The 16,646-nt window shown below is 40.5% G+C and overlaps 1 protein-coding gene across 1 annotated transcript in view; it reads left to right on the top strand.

The window, feature by feature from the left end:
- The first annotated feature begins 4,424 nt into the window (after positions 1-4,424).
- The window catches only part of trpv4 (transient receptor potential cation channel, subfamily V, member 4), a 79,341-nt gene continuing 67,119 nt past the window's right edge, over positions 4,425-16,646 (top strand). The window contains exon 1 of the mRNA XM_069932731.1: positions 4,425-4,782. Within this exon, the coding sequence (XP_069788832.1) occupies positions 4,454-4,782 (329 nt within the window). The 5' untranslated portion in view covers positions 4,425-4,453. The remainder of the gene's footprint in view (positions 4,783-16,646) is intronic.

Below are 16,646 nucleotides of genomic sequence, written 5' to 3'. Positions count from 1 at the left end.
CATTTTGCCTTTAAGCAATTTACATATTATTTTATATTTTTACAACTATATATATTTTCAAATATTGCTAATTTATTGGGGGGGGGGGATGTGACACCAACCCTAGTGACACCCCTGGCTACATCCCTCAATATCAGTTGAGAGGCAACCACCCGAATAGTTCTGGTTACAGAACCATCACTGTCTATACGGAGTTTGTTCGTTCTGCCTGAGCCTGTGTGAGTTTTTTCTGGGCGCTCTGGTTTTCTCCCACCCCCCAAAACGTACTGGGCTGTATCATTGCTGATACTGCATTTTACTCTTTGATTTAAATTTCTGAGAAAGTGGGATTCAAATTTATGCCAGCAGATCAATAATATTTAGATTCAGATCAGTAACTTAATCAAAACTGACAAATTATAACAGTTTGAAACTACCAGATACTTGTCAGCTGAACTAAATAGTTAGTGGGTGTTTGGGAAACTTTTAATTGAAGAAATTTCATTTCTTAGAAGGCTCCTCAATTATAACCTACTGCACAAAATTCTGATACTCACTATCATCCAATTTCAAAAGAAAAAGTAGATTAAAAAAAAGGTACCAATGTTAAAATAGGGAATTCAAACAAACTCCAGTTGGTAAGTGAACACCCCATTGAGAAACCACCCAATCCAGTGGGCTCTCATTGGTGGACAACAAGAAGTGTGCCATGTACATGATGGTCCCTGCTGAGATCAAAACTGATTGTCCTCAGTCCTGCAGAAGGCTCCTGACCCAAAGCATTGATTGTCCATTTCCCTCCATGGATACTGCCTGATCTGCTGAGTTTCTCCATCAGTTTGTTGTCTGATCTAGATTCGAGCATCTGCAGTCTCTTGTGTACCATTATCCACTCTGACTCATTGTTTGCCAGGAATTAACAATTCTGCCTCTCAACTTTTCATCACCTGTAATGCATTTGATCCCATTAATCATACCTTCCTGATGTGTCTTAATTCCTCTGGTGGTGCCCTGAACTTTTAATATTTTTCCATCATTTGAAATTGAAAGGTAGGATTGGTGGTAGGTTTTGTTTTTACCAGGCACAGAAATCAGTGGAAATGATTAAAAAAAAGGTAAATATGGTAGAATTTAGGTCAGTTTTGATTTTCTGAACTCCCAATGAATTCTTTGGGGTGGATATTCAATGCTTGTCCATATCTCTGTTGGATCCTGGCATCATTTTCATGGCCTTTGCTGGGTGGGAGATAGGTGAACAGAACCCTGTTAAAGATCTGTTTGATATTCATGCAAATTGTTCCATGTTTTCTGTAGCTATGACAATCTGGAAATTTGTGGGTCATGAGGCTGGAAGTCTCTTGGTGCAAAGATTAATGGTGCTCTTGGCAACAAGAAGCTTATGTATACTTGAGTTGGATGACTGTTCCTGAGTCTTCACAATTCCCTGGTTGATAGATGATGTTGCCAAGTTCATATCCAGAAGGGATAGATGATTTTTATTTGGATTTTTTTTCCACTAGTGATCAATGTTGATTGGAAACTTTATTAGCATATTCCTCTGTACCTTAACACAGAAGTGAGTGGAGTAAAAGATTCCTTTTGTTTTTAATTTATTTAAAAAACAATAAATCAACTCAAAAGGCATCCATTTTCAGAAAGTATGATAATGTAAAGCAGCAATTCCCCGTCAATCTTGACTTTACTTGAGATTGAACAGCAAGAGGCAGAATTGATGGAAGGGGGAATTGAGAATCTGTCTCTGCCTCTCTTGAGATTTCCAAAATCCCTATTTTGGGATTGGAATGAAAGAAAATAAACTTGCTGCCTGGCTGCAATATAGCATGTGTGTGAATTCATAATGGACAAAGACAAAGGAATGTATGATGTACGCATTTCCAGATTCCCATTAATAACAGTATTTAATTGATTTTTTTTTAAAATTTGGAGGTACTGCATGGTAATAGGCACTTCATGAGCCTACACCACCCAAATGCACCCATGTGACCTATGAACCTACTGATCCCATATGTTATATGGGACAAGGGAGAGAATCTACTCTCTTAAAAGACGGCTGGCTATCAGTTAATACTTTAAGTCCCACCATTAACTTTTGCATCATAGGACATGCTTGACTAGTCCTGGAGGATAGGGCACAATGGAACTGACAAACTGGATCCAAAATTAGCTTGGTGATAGGAGGCAGAGTGGAATGTTGGAGGGGTGGTTATCTGACAGAAAGTCAGTGGCTTTTGTTGCTTGCAATATATATGAATCACTGAGATGAGAATGTTGGTGGTCTGATTAACAAATTTTCAGAAAAAAATTAAAAATTGGTGGAATCATAGACAACAAAGTGGGACATATATCAGCTGGGAAGTTGGGCAGAGAAGTGGGAGATTGCAGTTAATTAAGAACGTCTGTGGTAATGTACCTTGGGAAATCAAGTTCTGGTAGGACATATGAAGTAAATGGCATAGATGGTAGGAGTGTTGAAAAACACAGAGACTTTGAGTGCAAGTTCAAAACCTTCTGAAAATTGTGATGCAGATAAAGCATTTGGGTATGTTTGTCTTCAAAGACTGGGGCTTTGAATATAATAGTTGTGACATCAAGTTGCAGCAGTGTCAAGTAATTGGCAAACTCTAATTGTGTACTATTCTGGTTAATGTGCCATAAGAAGGATGTGGTAGCAATAGAGGGAATACAGTAGATATTCACCAGGCTAATACCCAAGGTGGAAAGATGTAGCTATAAGAAGAACAGCACAGAAATAGGCCCTTTGGCGTGTCTAGTCCATGACAGCCCCATTGACCTGCACCCACAGTGAAGCCCTCCATTCCTCTTCTGCCCATGCCTATCCAAATTTCTCTTAAATGTGGAAATTAAACCTGTATCCACCACTTTTGCTGACAGCTTGTTCCACGCTCTCACCACCCTCTGAGTGAAGAAGCTCCCCCAATGTTCCCCTTAACCTCTCATTCTTGACTCCCCCAACCTCAATGGGAAAAAAAACTGCTTTCATTTACGTGATCTATACCCCTCTTAATTTTATATGGCTTTGTCAAATCTCCCCTTATTCTCTGACACTCACGGCAATAAAGTCATAACCAATTAGATTAGATAGGATGGGTTTATTATCACTGGAAGGTGTGGAAATGAGTGGTGACCTTAAAGAGGTTTAAAAATTATGAAGGGTTTATATATACTTTAGATTGGGGTGGCCAAACTTGCTTAACGCAAGAGCCACATACAATAAACTTCAGGTGTTTGAGAGCCACAAGACATGAAAAAAATATTACATACACCTTTTTACTCTTACATGCACATTTTGTTACAAACTTTTATATAAATATGTAATTATATTTATATATGTAGTTATTAAACTAATCTGTATTAATTTCAATAATGAAAGAGTACATATAAACAAATACTTTTGACACAATAAGTACTTGCATTGTTAGGGGCATCAGGAGCTCAGATGGGCGGGCCAGAGCTGGGTAGTAAGCCTAAGTTTGTGTCATCGGGAGTTCAGATGGGAGGGCGGCTGGGGCAGGATGATAAATCTGAATTCAGGGATGGGAGGGTGGCTGGGGTATTAGAAGCTCAGATAGGCAGGTGGGTGGCTGGCTGGGGCAGGATGATAAGTTTGAGTTCAGAGAGCCGGAAGCTTGGATGGGAGGGTGGCTGGGGCATCTGGAGCTCGGATGGGTGGGAGTGCGGCTGGCCAGGGTCAGAAGACAAGTCCAAGTTCAGGGAGTTGGAAGCTTGGAGGGTGGGTAGTCGGGAGATTGGATGGGAAGGTGGCTGGTGCGTCGGGAGCTTGGATGGGAGGGCGGCTAGCATGCTGGGAGTTCGGATGGGAGGGTAGCTGGGGCATTAGGTGCTCCGGTAGGAAGGTGGCTGGAGCCTAGGTGAGAGTCCATGGGAAGGGCATCGGGAGCATACTCCAGTAATTTCACTGCTCGCAACACACCACAATCACGTGATCACAAGCCACACCCACTAACATTACCACTGTGAGCATGTGATTCCTGTCTCAAGAGACCTATTTCTATGAGCCGCACATTATATATTAAAGTGCCGCTTGTGGCTTGTGAGCCGTGGTTTGGCCACCCCTGATTTAGATAGTCAATGTCTTTATGTTGGGACACAAGAGTTTAGATCAGGAGGACACAATTTTAATGTGAGAAGGGAGATTTGTGAGGTTATCAGCTCCTGCCATTCCTTACCTAATAGCTCTGGTGCTTCTTGTGCATGGACTCAAAGTTCTCATATTGAATACTCCTTCCTTGATTTAATTTCTTCTGCCAACCTCAATGTTCTTTTGTGTTTTTGTGCCTGAATGGAATAATATGGGGTTTTTTTCTGCAAACTATACATTAGTTTTTTAAACTCTAGTCGTACATTTTCTATGCTGTAGGTGCTAATGGCTGAGATTGAAGCAAAGGATTCTGGGAAACAGAACAGTGGCAACATGGAGAACTTGACAGAAGATGGCTTCCCTCTGTCCTCTCTGGCCAACCTGTTTGAGAATGATGAGACTGGTGCTGCTGCTGAGCAACCACGGGCAGTAGCCCGGGAGAATGGCGAGAACAACAAACAAAATCTGAGATCCAAGTTCCAAGGGGCATTTAAAAACCGAATGCCTAATCCGATTGACCTTTTAGAATCTTCCATCTATGACTCGTCCATGCCCAGCATGGCTCCTGCCCCTAAAAAGGCCCCTATGGATTCACTCTTTGACTATGGATCGTACCGGCAGGGCAGTGATGACAAACGAAAGAGAAAGAAACCAGCCAAAGAGTGAGTATGTTTGAGATAACCAGAAATAATCCAACATCTGAGTAGGCTCATGAGTAAGTTATGTACCTCATGTGACCTGCTCAACTCTTCAGTGAGATCATGGCTGATCAGATCTTGGTATCATTTTCACTTTCCTGACCAATAATTTCTCTCTCTCTGCTTTAAGCTGATTTTGTAGCGTGCTGTGCACCGCCACAATTTGATGATTTAGTCTGCTCAGCTCACTGGGATGCAGGTTAATTATCCTCCATGGAAACAAATTCCTCCTCCTCTAAATAGGGAAATGCTTGTCTTTTTCTTTTTCTATTTTCTATTTCAGAATGCTCTGATTGTAAAAATTTTGCATCAAAGCACTTCATTCCTCCAGGAATGGGAAGATCCTCTCAACCCTTATCCTCTCAGCATTTCATATGTTTCAATTAATTTTCTTCTCATTCTTCTGAACCTCAAGGAATGTGGGCCCAGTTTACTCAGCCTTTTCTCCTCAGACTGGTAATCAACCTCTGAACTGTCTCCAATGTTTATATCCCTACTGAAGTAATGAGACTAAGACTGTGAGTGTGGTTATAAAAAGTCTTCCCTCCTTTGGACTTTTCCACAGTGGTAATGAAGACTAAGATTCCATTTTCTTTCCTATTTACCTGCTCGATCTGCTTGCTAATTCACTATGTTTCATTTACGGACCTCCAGATTCTTTGTTCTACAGTTCCCTTTAAACAGCATGCTGATTTTCTATTATGAAGCGGACAGCCTCACAGTTAACCCCATCTGCCAAGTGTTGCTAAAATCACGTTACTTATATGCATTTACAGACTTGAGTGTCTCTAATTTCACATCTGTCTTTGATTTGTCTACAATGCACGAGGTCTCCTTTATTGAAGTCTTTAATATAGACTTCATTACTGCTCCCCACTAATCACAACTTAACAACCTGAAAGTGACACATTAATCCTCTGTTCATGTTAACATAACATGAAGTCAGAAGCTCTTACCTTGTTTAGTAACTACTATTTCAAATGCCTTTTGTAATCCCATATACAGTACATCTACTGGTTTTAATTTATCTACCCTACTTGTTCATCCTCAAAATACTCCAAACAATTAATCTAGTAAGAGTTCCTTTTCTCTTAAAACCATATTAAAAGTTTTATTATGAAAATTGAAATGTCCTTTCACTACTTTGTTAATGACAAATTTTGGACTAACTGGCCTATAATTTTGTTTTCTGCATCTCTCCTTTTTTTTGAAAAGGGACATTATATTTGCATTTTTCAATCTGCTGAAATATCTCCAGAATCAAGGGAACTTTGGAAGATCATAATTAATAATCTTCTTCCACAAAAAAAACACACACACAAATCCATAAGATGCAAGAACTCACATGGCATCAGACACAAAATTGCAAGCTTAGAGCACTGGGCAGAAAGAGGTTGTTTTTACACAAGCAGGTACATGAGGCAGCATCTCCATTTCTTCTATTCCTTTCTTCCTCTTGTGCTAATTGAACTTCCTCAAGTACCAAATTCCACTTATTGTGTTAAGGACTCAAATGCTTTTCTTGCAATCTACAAGCTCAGGCCAACTGATTAGAAAGGCTACCCTCTGATTGGTCTAAATTCAGGAAGCAGGGCATAGTCATTACAATCTACTGGATCCAAAAGATTTGAGTATGAATGAAAATCAACTTTGTCTGTGATCACATATTGACTCCTGCCCCTGAGTAGATTCAAGTCCCATTTTGACACACTATTTGGATTGATATCCTGGTGTAGTACTGATAGATGAACCAGGGCTGCCTCACATGGATTTTAAAAGATCCAGTTGCAGCACGAAATGTGTTCTGGTCAGTTTTGGGTCCTGAACCAGGAACATTATCACAGATTATTTTGTTATTTATTGTTGTATTTTCCGATATTTCAGCACTGGCCACATTTCACATGTAGAGGGAGAAAGACTAAGAATTTGTCATGCTCAAAGATAATGCAAATGCATGTCTGCTCTTTTGGTGTTTCAGAGATTTTATAGTTTAAAGTATGAAGTTTTCATTTGGGTGCAGAGTGAAAAGGTTTGTCCTGTATGTTATTCAGCAAGTCTATCCATAGATAAGTGCAGCAGAATAAAATACAGTACAGAAAATAGTGTTACAGTGGGAGTTCAGTTCAAATAAAGTAAGGGCAAAAATATTTCACTAGTGAAATGTTGGCTTTCATAAAGAGGGGATTGGAGTATAGGAACAGAGACACCCTTCTGCAGTTGTACAGGGCCCTGGTGAGACCCCACCTGGAGTATTGCGTCCAGTTCTGGTCTCCAATTTTGAGGAAGGACATACTAGCTATAGAGGGTGTGCAGCGCAGATTTACAAGGTTAGTTCCAGGGATGGCGGGGTTGACATATGCTGAAAGGCTAGAAAAACTGGACTTGTATCCATTGGAGTTTAGAAGGATGAGGGGGGGACATGATTGAGGTATACAAAATTATCAGGGGGATAGACAGGGTGAAGTCAGATTACTTGTTCCCAATGATGGGGGAGACGAGGACTAGAGGGCATAGTTTAAGAATACAGGGTAGGCCCTTTAGGACGGAGATGAGAAAACAGTTTTTTACCCAGAGAAGTGTGAATCTGTGGAATGCTCTGCCACAGAGGGTGGTAGAGGCAGATTCGCTGATTATGTTCAAAAGAGAGTTAGACAAGACTCTAGTGGGCAAAGGAGTTAAAGGTTATGGGGATAAGGCTGGAAAGGGGTACTGATGGTAGTGATCAGCCATGATCTGTAAAATGGCGGTGCTGGCTCGACGGGCCGAAGGGCCTACTCCAGCTCCTATTGTCTATTGTCTATTATCTATTGTCTATTCTGATCCTTGAATTTTGGTCATAGCCTGGTTAAAAAAAAATTAATTGACCAAATTTTGCTGGAGGTCAAACATCCCAATAAAAGAGGATATCAGTGAGATCACCAAGTGTTATCAATGGCTCTGATGCGTGTTGGCTCTTGTGATGTCAGCATGTACATCTGTAAAGTAAAACATCTGGTTGAACAGATTTGGAAAATTCTCACATCTAGTGGGTACAATGGGTTCATCATAGGATAGCTGGCAAGTTTGAAAGAAATAAAAAAAAAAGACACTTATTTGACTAATTTGTCCCTGAAGTATAGCTCGCTGCTCTATATTATTGCATCTTCCCTTTGCGCAATTCCTCCAAAATTCATTCCATTGTAGAGGCTTTGACAAATTTCTCAGCAGGTGAGTTTAAAACTGATCTCAGGGTTTTAACAAAGTACGATGCACTGTTCAAATCAGCCTGAACATGTTTTGAAGTTTAACTTATTTGTTCCATTATACAGTAAGAAGGGTTTGGCAGCGAGCAGTCTAACAGGTTAGCTCATACATTCATACAGCCCTCTAAAGAAGAAGAGCACAACTTACGGAGTTCAGCGTTACAATAAAAAAGAAAGATCAATTAGCACCAAGCAAGGGTAGCATGAGAGCACTGTCGTGGGGTTCGTTCAGGAGCCTGATTGTGGGGAAGAACCAGTCTTTAAGTCTGTTGGTGTGAACTTTCAAACTCTTGAGCCTTTTTCCTGATGGGAGGACAGAGACGAGAGCTTATCCAGAGCGTGATGAGTCTTTCTGTAGGCAGAAGGCGGCTTAGATGGAGTTCATGGAGAGGAGAAAAATGTCAGTGATATTCTGACCTGCCTTCTACAGGTTCACTATATTTGAGGAAATGGGTGAGGTCTTCAATGAATACTTCTCCAGTATTCACCAAGGAGAGAGACCTTGATGATGGAGAGGACATACTATTCTAGAGCATGTTGATATTAAGAGAGAGGATGTGTTGGAGCAGTTAAAATTCATTAGGACAGATAAATTCCCAGGACCTGATGGAATATTCCCCAAGCTACTCCCAAGATGCAAGGGGGGAGGTTGCGGAGCTCTGGCTAGGATCTTTGTATCCTTGTTATCCACGGGAATGTTACTGGAGGATTGGAGGGTGACAAATCTTTTTTTGAATATTTTATTTTAAATTTCATAGACTCATAAAATACAAACCAACTATATAATCTTTTTTTTAAAAGACATTCATGTAACATACAGAGTCTGTATTTATACCCCCCCAACTTCCCCACCCCCACATTTGTACAACTGAAAGAACAGTCAATGAAATGACATTCATATAATTAAATTAAATTAAAAAGCAAGTAAAGCAAACCTCAAAACAAAACTGAAAGAAACACGTCACCTGCGCCTTGTCCCACTTATTTGATCACATTCATTTCCCTTCTGGGACGGATAGCTACAATATCCTTATTTCAAAGGGGAGAGGAAACTAATCAATCTGAGGGCTAATATATTTCAAGTAACGATGCCACATCTTAGAATGTGTTACGTTTTTTCCTTAGATTGTATGTGATTTTCTCCAGGGGACTCTGCAATTCCATATTCCATCGAGTAATATATAATTGGGTTGCTATACACTTCCTGGCTACCACCAAGGCGGTCTTCATGAACTGAATTTGGTATTTGGACAGTCAAAAACTCACGTCCCCAATATCTCCCAGAAGGTACACTTCTGGATCCTGTAGAAAATCCACTTTTGTAATTTTTTTCAGAATGTCCCCACTTCTTCCCAGAAGGATCTCACCTTTGTACATAGCCAGGTGGAGTGGAGAAAGGTTCCAATCTCCACACCACACCTAAAGCATATCACTTAAATTTTTGGCTTTGATTTATGTATTTTTTTGTGGTGTGAAGTACAACTGGTGCAAGAAATTGTATTGCAACAACCTGTATCTGGCGTTGATGACTCCAGTCACACTGACCAGACATGGATCTTGCCACCACTCTTCATTGATTGTTGTGCCCAAGTCTGACTCCCATTTCTCCCTCAACCTGTGTAAGCCCGGCTTGGAATATGTAATACATTTTAGAGATAAATTTACACACATTCCCTTGTCAATTTAGAATCTCCACATTACTACATATAGGTAAGGTCATAAATGGTCCCATTTGTTTTCCTTAAGAAAGATCTTGTTTGCAGGTAGCAGAAGAATGTTCTATTAGACAAATCGTATTTGCTCCTCAATTGCTCGAATGACTTGAGCTGCCTTCGCTTGTAACAATCCTCGATACACCTGATCCCCTTTTGGCACCAGACATCCAGGATTTTATTATCTAGTGTCATGGGTATTAAGTTATTCTGGGTCAAAGGGGTTTTGGGAGATATCCCCACCTTCAAACCATTACATTGATTTATTCTTTGCCACATCTGAAGTACATGCTTTAGTAGGGGGTTATCTGCTTTTTTAAAAATTAATTTAGTGTCTCATTTGTATATAAATTCCACTGCTATCTTTTCACCTTACTGCATGTAGTCCAATTTGTGCCCAGGAGGGGGTGCCCCCTCCCTTAAAGAGTGAAGCGATAAACCTTGCCTGGGCTGCCCAGTCACATTTTTTTGAAATCAGATAATTTTAAACCCCACAAATTATAGTCCCATAACAACTTCGATGGAGATTCTAGCGACTTTACCATTCCACAAGTGTGGCAAATGCTTTCCCTTGTTCAAAGAAGGTAGTAAGGAAAGTCCAGGTAATTATAGACCAGTGAGTCTTGCATCTATGGTGGGCAAACTGTTGGAAAGGATTCTTAGAGATAGGATCTGTGGGCATTTAGAGAATCATGGTCTGATCAGGGACAGTCAGCGTGGCTTTGTGAAGGGCAGATCTTGTCTCACAAGCCTGATAGAGTTCTTTGATGAGGTGACCAGCATATTGATGAGGGTAGTGTGGTGGATGTGGTCTACATAGATTTTATTAAGGCATTTGACAAGGTTCCACATGGTAAGCTTGTACAGAAAGTCATAAGGCATGAGATCCAGGGAAGCTTGGCCATGTGGATTCAGAATGGGCTTGTCAGTAGAAAGCAGAGGATTGTGGTAGAGGGAGTACATTCGGATTGGACGGCTGTGACTAGTGGAGTCCCTCAAGAATCGGTTCTGGGACCTCTGGTTTTCATGATTTTTATTAACACCATGGATGAGGGGGTGGAAGGGTGGGTTGGCAAGTTTATAGACCACACAAAGGTTGGTGGTGTTGTGGATAGTGTAGAGAATTGTAGAAGATTGAAGAGGGACATTAGGATGCAGAGCTTGGCTGAGAAGTGGCAGAGTTCAATCCAGAGAAGTGTGAGGTGGGAGACTTTGAAAGGACAAACTAAGGCAGAGTACAAAGTTAATGGCTGGATTCTTGGTAGTGTGGAAGATCAGAATGATCTGGGGGTCCATGCCCACAGTTCCCTGAAGGTTATCTCACAGGTAGACAGGGTAGTTAGGAAAGCTTATGGGGTGTTAGCTTTTATAAGTTGAGGGAATGAGTTTAAGAGCTGTGAGGTAATGATGCAGCTCTACCAAACTCTAGTTAGACCACACTTGGAGTTCTGTGTCCAGTTCTGGTTGCCTCATTGTAGGAAAGAAGTGGAAGCATTGGAGATTTATGAGGATGTTGTTTGGTTTAGAGAGTAAGCATTTTGAGCACAGATTATGGGAGCAAGGGCTTTACTCTTTGGAGAGGAGGAGGATGAGAGGAGACATGATAGGGGTATACAAGATATTAAGAGGAATAGATGGAGTGGACAGCCTCCGCCTCCTTCCCACTATTCAATACAAGAGGACCTGGCTTTAAGGTAAGGGGTGGGAAGTTCAGGGGTGATATTTGAGTAAGGTTTTTTTACCTAGAGGTGCGTGGAATGCACTACCTGGGTCAATGGTGGAGGCAGTTGAAATTCAAGAGACTACTAGACGAGTGTATGGAGGAATTTAAAGTGGAGGTTATGTAGGAGGCAGGGTCTAAAGGTCAGCGCAACTTTGCGGGCTGGAGAGCCTGTCGTGCTGTACTATTCTGTGTTCTATGAGGGGCAAAGACGGTGGGAAATTTTACCCTCAGCAGAAATAGCTAAAACTCAAGGTTTGAATCTAAGATAAATGGGAAGAGATTTAGAGGAGATATTGTTACGAGCCCAAAGGACCCCAAAACCCAGTAGTAATAGATATTCACCACAACAAGTAGTTACTTAAACAAAAGTTGTTTTTAATTATCTTTAAAAATGAAAACAGAATCAAACTTTAACTTATCTCTATTAACTTAACTAACCCAACTTAACCCCCTTCTAATTCTAAGTGGACATGTATGTAATGTGTGTGTAAATTTAAGAAAAGTTCTTTGGGTCACAGTTCAATCTCACTTCTCATTCTTCCAAGTTCTCTGGTTGCAGACAATTCTTATACTGTGCACAGAATTTAACATGTATAAAGTTCACCAGGCTTTGGTGCTTGAAAGGTAAATGTTTACCACTCAGGAAGGTTCTTGTAGATTTGCAGAGAGAGATTTGTTGTTCCAGGATTTCCGCAACTGAGGCACCACCATTAGTTACCTCAATGTCTTGCTGATGAAACTTGCCCCATCAGGGTTCTTCAGATGATAACCTCCTTCTTCAGGCTTCCACAGAGTTCTGTTCCTCTTATTCCAAATCAGACAGATAGCACTTCCAGCCATCTACCACTCTGGAGCTTCTGTTTCAGTTCCAACAAGCTTCTCCTGGCTGATACTATTTCAGCTCTTTCTCCTCCTTAGATTCCAAAACACTCAGCCACATGTCCTTTTCTCTCTCACTTGCAAAACCCCCTCCTTCACCAGCAAACAACAGGAATTAGTCTTCTGCTCCCACCTGTTGTTTTAGGTAAACAAACCTCTCAATGACCTTTTAGTGAGCACTTTGCAGAGAGGTCAGAAGCCTTGTAAAAAATGTCCAACACAGACAACCTGTCTTCAGTCCATTCATTTCATGATATCATTTCAATTAGCACCTACTTGTGAAATGTGCATGGCATTCTCCATAGTTTCTGTAAAGTCACTGAATATGAATTATTCAGTATTTCAAATAAGATCTGTTTTAAAGTGTGTGTATGTATGTATGTAACCTACTCTAATTTTACCAATTTATCTCCCAAAAACATTTCCAAATATTCTATCACAATATTAGTAAGAATTTTTTTTCACTCAAGAGGGTGAATGGAATCTGGAAAGCACTCTCATGTGGGATGGTAGAGCCAGAGACTCTCACAACTTCTAGACAGTCACTAGATGAATTATCAGGGCATTGTAGGCCATAGATCAAGTGCTAATAAATGAGTTAAGAACAGACGGGTGTTCAGTAATTTGCATATATATGGTGGGCTAGAGGTCCCGTTACTCTGCTGTTTAACTCTATGAAAGCATGAAGTTTCTTGATGAACTTTATGTCTACCATAATGCCATAAAATCAAATTAATTGTTCACTGTTTGCTCATAAGCTAATAGGGAACACCAAGCTTAAAGATTTTCTCTCAACTTGTTTTCAGCTAAATTCATCACGTCAATTACGTAAAATTTAAGTGATGAAATTTTAAAAAAAAATCCAAAATAATTTTTTGATGATAAGTATACGATAATATGTGGATTTCCTGTAATTTGTTATATGAATATTCATTCTTGGGAATGAATTTTGACAGGACATAAAATATACCATGAAAATTCATTACCATTAGATATAAATGCTCTTTGTTAAAGTGGTACAATATTCCTTTATATATACAGTAATGAAAGCTTAGAATGTGACTGAATTTAAAAGGAGCTGGATATTATTGTAAACTTAATCAGTGAAGACTCATGTTTTCTCCTGATTATGCTGTGGGTTTACTACGGTTAGAATTTGATCTAATGCAAATTTTTATTCATAACATTATTTTATCTGCATTATTTTTAAAGCTGTTCAACAGTTTGGAACACAGGCCTATGGACCCTCAGGACATAGATTAGGGACATTACAAGAAACAAAAAGCAGGAGGAACTGGGCATTAGGTGGTCTGGGAGCAAGTGGTGGTTTAGGAGACTGGCAGATGCAATGAGAATGAGAGGTAGGAGGAACATAGAAGAAGCATAGTACAGTACCTTCAGCACACCATGTTGTCCTGACCTTTGTAAACGTACACCAAAACAATCTAATCCTTCCCCATCTCACACCTGTAACCATTAATTTTAATTATCTAAGAATAAATGTTTTTTGAATGAAGGTTGATTTTAAATCATCCAGCAAACAGAAAGTTAAATTATGAGTGCTAAATAAGGAAATGTTCAGTACCCCTTATCTGAATACCTGAAATCCGAAATGAACCAAAATCCAAAACTTTTTTTGTCCATAGACCCATAATGTAATAAATAATATGTAATAGAGTTCAGAACTCCTGATTGGAGAGTGGGACGAAGCAAACGTAAGTAGTGCATTATTGAGTGTAGATTTTTCAATATGTGTCTATTTCAGTTAATTTATGCATATGTAAATACCATATACACATGTAATTGTCGATACTGTGTAATAGTCAACCCCCTTTTTGGCCTCAAAATCGGGTGTTTTTTGTATGACCCATGTAAAGGTTGAATTTCTATTTCAGAGGATCTTTCCTGGACCCAGACACTAATGGCTCAGTCAGTGCCTCTACTTCCTCAGGAGTTTGTGGAGGTTTGGTATATCATCGGACCCCCTGGCAAATTTCTACAGATGTGTGGTGGAGAAAGTGCTGACCGGTTGCATCATTGACTGGTATGGGGGCACCAATATTCAAGCATAAAGCCCCGCAAAAGATAGTGGACAGCCCAGGATATCACAGTAAAACCCCTCAATTTCTCGCCTCAGATGCCCACCCATTCAAGTTCCCGATGCTTCAACTACTGATCCTCGCCCCAGCACCCACCCATCTGACCCCCCGATCGCAGATCCTCGTCCTGTCACCTGCCTATCCGAATTCCCGACTGCAGATACTCATCCCAGCACCCGCCCATCTAAACTCCCGAATATGGGTCCTTGCCTCCACTGCCCACCCATCTGAACACCTGACCACAGATCATCGTCCTAGCGCCCACCCACCCGAACTCCCGACTGCGGATCCTCACCTTCGCTACCCACCCATCCAAACACCCGCCTGCGGATCGTCATCCTGGCTGCCCTCCCATCTAAGCTACGGACACCCTGAACATGAACGACCCAGGTTATCATGAAGTCGAAAGTACGACTCGTGTAAAAGTCGACACCCCCCACATTTTTGCCCCAAAAAGTGGTCCAAAATATTTGACGATTACACAAGTATACATTTACAGTACTGTAATGTGAATGCATGTATCTTTAAGTCTGAGTGAAAGTGCATTTTTTAAACAGTGTTCCAAAATCCGAAACACTTCTGGTCCCATGTGTTTCGGATAAGGGGTCCTCTACCTTTATGCTGAAAGTTATTTTTGAAAGTAAAACTCTATAAAACTCCGTGTATTCAATGTCACCAAAACCAAGGAGCTGATTGTTGACTTCAGGAAGGGTAAACCAGAGGTGTATGATCCAGTGATCATTGGGGGATCAGAGATGGAAGTTCCTGGGAGTCTCTATTTCAGAGGATCTTTCCTGGACCCAGACACTAATGGCTTAGTCAGTGCCTTTACTTCCTCAGGAGTTTGTGGAGGTTTGGTATGTCATCGGACCCCCTGGCAAATTTCTACAAATGTGTGGTGGAGAAAGTGCTGACCAGTTGCATCATTGACTGGTATGGGGTCACCAATACTCGAGCAGAAAGCCCCGCAAAAGATAGTGGACAGCCCAGGACATCACAGTAAAACCCCTCCCCATCATCGAGAACATCTACAGGGAACGCTGCCATCGGAGAGCAGCAGCAATCATCAAAGATCCACACCACCCAGCATACACTCTGTTCTTGCTGCGACCATCAGGAAAGAGGTATAAACTGTACAAGTCTGGCACCACCAGGTTCAGGAACAGCTGCATCCCCTTCATCAGAGTCTCATTTAAGGACCCTTATTTTTCCACTTAATTAATTTTTTTCTGGATTGCACAGTCAGAGTACATATGTGACATCACATACAACCCTGACATTATTTTTCTGCGTGTGAGGCAGAATTACCGCTAATTGGTAGTGCAAAATAAAACTGTACTCAATGTACAGATGTAAACAAATAAAGACATGTAAATTAGCGGTAATTCTGCCTCACACGCAGAAAAAAGGGTTGTATGTGATGTCACATATGTACTCTGACTGTAAATCTGAAATCTGAATATTGTGTTTCGTTCTGGTCACCTCAATACAGGAAGGATGTGGAGGCTTTAGAGAAGATGCAGAGAGGATTTAACAGGATGTTGCCTGGATTGGAGAAAATGTCTTTTGATGCAAGATTAACTGGCTGAGGACTTTTCTCTTTGGACTGAAGAAGGATGAAAGATGACTTAATAGAGGTCTACAAGATTATGAGAGGCATAGTTGGGGTAGACAGCCAACACCCTTTCCTGGGGTGACAATAGCAAACTCCAGAGGGCATCTGTTTAAGTTAAGGGAAGGAAAGATTAAGAAAGATATCAGGGGTAAGTTTTTTTTATACAGAGAGTAGAGTGGAAAGAATGCATTGCCAAGGGCTGATGGAGAAGGCTGGTACAATTGGGAAATTGAAAAGACTATTAGACAGGCAACTAGATGCAAGAAAAATAGAAGGTTATATCATTATATCAGAACAAGATCATTCCTTTTTCTCTAAATAACCCCTATTTGAAAGACTGGGAAATGAAAGGTGTGAAATTAGTGGAGGATTGTTTTGAAGCAGGGACATTTCTTTCTTTTAATAGATTTAGAGAGAAATTTGGTATATTACCGAATTCTTTATTTGCTTATTATCAAGTTCGAGATCTATTAGAAAGTTTTGGAAGAGAATTGGTGTTACCTGGTCAAACGAAATTTGAGATGAGGGAAAGAAGGGATTTATTTTGGAAATGTATAT

This window comes from Narcine bancroftii, chromosome 4, assembly GCF_036971445.1.
Source record: "Narcine bancroftii isolate sNarBan1 chromosome 4, sNarBan1.hap1, whole genome shotgun sequence".
Classification (NCBI taxonomy): Eukaryota; Metazoa; Chordata; class Chondrichthyes; order Torpediniformes; family Narcinidae; genus Narcine; species Narcine bancroftii.
The sequence above is the reverse complement of the archived record's forward strand: the minus strand, read 5'-3'. Positions and strand labels throughout refer to the sequence as shown.